At 38.3% G+C, this 5,541-nt stretch overlaps 1 protein-coding gene across 1 annotated transcript; it reads right to left on the reverse strand.

Annotated features, from left to right (window-relative positions):
- Nucleotides 1–2,335: 2,335 nt before the first annotated feature.
- Nucleotides 2,336–5,069, reverse strand: chrm3a (cholinergic receptor, muscarinic 3a). Its single transcript, XM_048190832.1, is given in 2 exon segments — nt 2,336–3,846; nt 3,849–5,069. Coding segments are annotated over 2 exon segments (1,518 nt in total). The 5' UTR covers nt 4,948–5,069; the 3' UTR covers nt 2,336–3,427.
- Nucleotides 5,070–5,541: the final 472 nt, after the last annotated feature.

The following is a 5,541-nucleotide window of genomic DNA, read 5'->3' on the forward strand; positions in this document are numbered from 1 at the left end:
ACTGAGCAAAACAAAGTTAAAAAAAAAAAAAAAAAAAAAAAAAAAAAAATCAAGACAATTTCTATTGTAAAGAGCAGAATTGAGGAATTACTTAAATGTAGCATGTTGTATTATTGTATTGCACCTTAAAAAGTAACTATACAACATTATTACATTTATGGAACGTAAGAAGTTGGATACATTTTTTGTGTTTGTTTTGCATTAGAAAAGCAAATTAATAAAGTGTCTGTGACAAAAAGCACAAAGTACCGATTATAAAACATAACTCCTAATATACTGGTAAATCTTTGCTTTACATGAACAAAATAAAATAAAAAACAGTGGAAAATAAAGTTATATAATTCAGATGTGGTTGTATCATTTAATCTCAAACCCTCACACATTCAGCATTTCATTTATGTAATAATAATAATAATAATAATAATAATAATAAAGAAAATTAAATTATTTTTTTTTTTTTTTTTGTATAAAATATTATTATATTTTGCATTTTTTATATATTTTTAATCCATTCTAAATCCACATACTAAATGTCTGAAAATAGCACAGGAATTTCATCTGTGTGACAGGACACAGCACGCCAGTGCAGCGTCATGTGAGCTTACAGACTGATCTCATAAACTGATGTACGCCTGTGGCCAGCAGGCCTCAAATCAGTGTTATCCTCCAGTCTTGTGGTATCAGACACTTTCCTGTTAGCTCTCAACTGATTTATACAATATTAATTTTAATGCAAATCACAGTTTGTACCTGTGCCTACATGGGACATTGTGACATTTTGTATATTTTGTATATTTAGGTACTTTACAAACACACACGCGCGCACATGTCTGGTTTACTGTCCTTGTGGTGACGTCCATAGACGTAATGTTTTAGTGTCATAAACGTGTACACATACATACACAAGTTGGTACACTTATGATTTTTGTATGGTTTTTATACTTTACAACTTGTTTTTTTAGTATGTTTTAAAGCCATTTTAATTACGAGGACTCATGAAATGACCTCATAAACAATATTTGCATTGTAATACCAGTGTAATACCCATGCAATTATACAAATTTCTGTCCTCAAATCATACAAAGCAGCACACACACACGTGCGGAAAGTTCTAACAACTGGAAAATGGTCTTTTTTGCATTAATTTAGTTTAGTTCAAAATGATCTTCACTAAAAATTAAACCTTTTGATAAGCCTCACATCTCTCTCGGATATATTCCTCACATCAGTCAGTTGTGTACAAGCTCAGGTTTACTGCTGTATGATTAGTTTTGAAGTTCACTGCTAATCTGAACTGATCTAATATGCATCAAGAATGAACAGGAGACCTAACAAGACAGAAAAGCATAGAGAGAAGTACTGAAAGAAAATGCATACTTGCCTGGATGGAGTCTCGAGTAAACTGAGGGAACAAATATGTTTTTGTAACATTCGGTTGGCTGCTCCTCTTCCTAGATCACATGAATACTGTCATCACATGGCTTCTCTTCCTATTACATGCCGCCAATAGCAATTGGTGCATCTTCTTTCATAAACCGAGTGTTAGGTGTTTATGCCTTAACAAAACAAACCAACAAACAAGTTTCCACAAATATGTTGTGTATTTACTAAGAGCAACAATGCATTTTAAAACGTTACATTTATTTTGAGAAACAATCCGAGGGAAAAAAAAGCATTTTGTACTGGGCTGTATTTTTGAAACATTCAACAGTTACTACAAATCTGACAGTAACTCTATCATTAAACTTTGACTTGTACACAGCCAGTTTGGAACAAAACGAGAACACAGTCACAAACAACACTGTACAGAAGCTCAATTTTAACTTTGATCTTAAAAGGCCTGACAAAACTTACAGCCTTTTTTGCAATGTAAAACATAAAAACATATCAAAAAGTTTGTTTTGTTACTCTAATACAAATGGTGGGCAAGTTACAAATCAGGCAATTATTCGCAATTCCTCAAAACACCAGGTTGGAACTGAATAGTAAGTGTAAAATTTGTGTAATTTCCAAAGATTATTTAATTATTTAATTCATTTTGACAAAAAAGTGTGAAGAATGGTATTTAATTGTGTATTTTAGTATACATAAAATGCTATGAATCTATCCTTAGCAATAAAAAGAGTAGGCCATTTATTCCACAAATGTTTAAAATTTGATTTCCATTGCAGAAGGTAATTAAAAAACAGCACATCAATTGTGATGAAAATGTTTTAAAAATATACACAATGTTTAGATACATGAAAATGTATGTACTCTAAAGTCCACTGTTGGACATTGTCAGAGGGGAAATTAAACTCTGCATGTTTAAAAAACAAAAAAAAACAAAAAAAACATTATCTTCACAGGGCCAACAGAGCCCTTAATTGAAGAAACATGCATATTTGATTGATAGGTCTAAATTAGGTGTGCTTTTTATTATAGAAATATGCCGCTACTTTAGATAACCAATTTGGCTTGCTATGTTAAAACCTGGCCCTCCAAAATAAGGATAAAGCAAACATTTTGGTTGTAAATGGAATTACATCCCAGCACACTGATGTCAAAATCTGAATGATGATAAAAACATTCTTTAGGTTTCATAATTGATTTCACAGCTAGCCCAGTATAATCAGTGCACAATCGTAAAAGTTCAAACATAAGGCATTCCAAACATATACAAACATATTCAATGTGCACTGAACACGTATATAATAGCTATTGAAATACTTGTAGCAAAACAAATGTAAACAACCACGCTTTATACAAGAGCAGCTTATGGAAGTGCTGTTTATGAATAACCAAAAAAATCTCAACAGGAGAGAAAAACCTACAAAGTGTTCAACTGTGGCTCACATGTTGCAGAAGAACACTAACACTTACCAAAACAGCAAAGATACTGAACCTCTGTGTGGGACGCTTTCACAGAAATCAGAAAATTTCACTTACAAAACAAAATATCTTATTATTATTCACCGTAAATACTTTGATATACATCACCTTATTTAAAAATCACATTTTAGTTTCTGTTCATTGACAAGAATGAGATATCTAATATTCAACCCTAAAATATTTAAACAAATAATTGAGAGTATCACATCCGATCAGCTCTCTGAGGTTCAAGATATACAGTCCCCATTTTAAATTTACTTTAATGTTGCTGCTGAACTCCTGAAAGTTGGCACCACCGATTAAAAGGCATACTATATAAAAGTCCACAGGAAGTATTTATGGCAATTGCACTTGCTCAGTTGTGAATCTCTTTGTACACTAAACCACAGTGTCTTATAATGTTAAAATCTAGTGACCCGGGATCTTAAGAGACTGAACTTCACATCCACATTGACACTCACACATTAAAGCTTCAGTATATAGTACAGATACTTGGAGAAATCACCCCTTGCAGCTTACATTTTAGTATTAGCAATTTAGCCTCACCACCTAGCTGCTATGTGGAGTCTGTTGGTATGCTTCTGTGAAACCTCACAGCCTGTCTTTGTGGAAAGCTTGGCTTGCTTTTTTTCTGATCCCAGCGACACAACAGGATCATCTTGAAAGTGCTACGAAAAGTCTTGTTGCAAAGGGCATAGCACATAGGATTCACTGTACTGTTAACATAGCATAGCCAATAGCCTAGCGCCCAGAGGTTCTCAGGAATGCAGCCATTGCAGAAAGTGTTTACTAGCACCATGATGTTATAAGGCGTCCACGTTATAATGAAAGCGAAAAGGATGGCGCTTAAAGTTTGCGCCGCTTTCTTTTCTTTTATTAGCGACATGCGCTTCCGCTTGGTGATTTGCGTCCTTGCACGAGCTGCGAAACGCTTTGCTAGAGCTGCCTCTTTGAAAGTAATCGGCGCTGAGGGAGATTTGATGGTGGTGTTGCACCACCATCTGCGTTTGGGTCCATCGAAGGCCGTATGGAGGACATTGACTGAACTTTACCCATGCCTCCAACTAAACGCTTGTTCCCATTGGTGACGGAGCAGGAGATGCTGCCATCCCTGCCCTCCTTCTCTTCAGGCGACCGTAACGGATCTTCCATGTCCAAATCCTCACAAGAAGTAACCTGGGAGCTTACAGCTGCCCTCATGCCAGGCAGATTGAGAACAATGGAGAAGATCGCCTGTGTGGTGGATGGCGCACTCTCATCGTCGTCAGACGAGCCCGAGTGGTCGGCTGAAAGTCCAGTGTCATTGTTGTTCCAGCTGTCACTGCTGCTCTGATCTGCCTCCCGGTGCGGCCCACCTTTATCCCTGCAGCCCGACTTCCAGCCCCAGCAGTGGAATCGCCCGCTAAGTCCGCGAAAGGAGCTTTGTATGTGGCCAGGCTGGCCCAGTTCGAAGCTGCTGCAGCTTCTGGAGCTCCCCCCAGTAGCGTGGAGGTGGAAATGCGGTCGTTCGACACCTCCAAACCGTCCGCCCGAGCCTTGTAATCCTGCAAGTTCCCGAGAACGGTTCTCTGTCTCTTTGTAAATTCGCCAGTACAGGACACTCATTATTGTCACCGGCAGGTAGAAAGCCGCCATTGCGGTGCAAAATGTAATAATGGGCTCGGAGAGAAACTGAATGTAGCATTTATCCGGTGGAACGGTCCTTTCTCCAACAAAATACTGCCAAAATAAAATGGCAGGCGCCCAAAGTATGAGCGACACAAACCATGCCAGGCCGATCATCACTCCTGCCCGCCTGGTGGTACGTTTGGCGCGGTACGTCAGAGGCCTTGTAATGGAGAAATAGCGGTCAAAACTAATGACCAGCAGATTCATGACGGATGCATTGCTGGCTACATAGTCTATGGCTAGCCAGAGGTCGCACGCCCAGTTTCCCATTGCCCACTGGCCCATGACGATGTATGTAGTGTACAAGTTCATAGAGATGACCCCAATGATGAGATCTGCCACGGCTAAACTCAGTAGGAAGTAGTTGTTAACCGTTTTAAGCTGCCGGTTGACCTTAAACGACACCATGACCAAGATGTTGCCGATAATAGTAATAAGGGACAGCAGTCCTGTAAAGACAACGATGAGAATGACCTGCCAGAGTGAGTGGCCACCCAGAGGATCATAGGACTGACCTTCAACCTCAACATTACTTCATTGAGCTTGAAAACAGCGCTGAGGTTGATGAGGCTCGTGTTCTGGAGCAGTGACCACGGTGTGGATGCTGCGTAGATTCCCACTCCTGGGGCATCGGATGGAGAGTACAGGTCCAACTCTGTGCTGTTGGAGTCCATTGTGCAGGCCGGGCATATTCTGATCAAGAAGAGAAAATAATCAGTATATTTTTCTCACATTCATGCCAAATGTTTGAAGTTAAAGTATACGATAACTGCTCTCTATACAAAGTAAAGTAGGAGTACTTCCCTAGATAATGTAAGATTACTGTTGCTTTATATCTACACTAGAGGGCGATGTTGATCTATTAAATCAACATAAAACTTAGAAAGATTCAAATAAATCCATTTTCAAACACAGAGAATGATATATTCTGTGAATCTTACTGCATCCAAAAATGTTGAAAGCACTAGATCATTTTGTGGAAAAGAAATCAAATATTAATCC

The sequence above is a fragment of the Megalobrama amblycephala genome, linkage group LG5, assembly GCF_018812025.1.
Source record: "Megalobrama amblycephala isolate DHTTF-2021 linkage group LG5, ASM1881202v1, whole genome shotgun sequence".
Classification (NCBI taxonomy): domain Eukaryota; kingdom Metazoa; phylum Chordata; class Actinopteri; order Cypriniformes; family Xenocyprididae; genus Megalobrama; species Megalobrama amblycephala.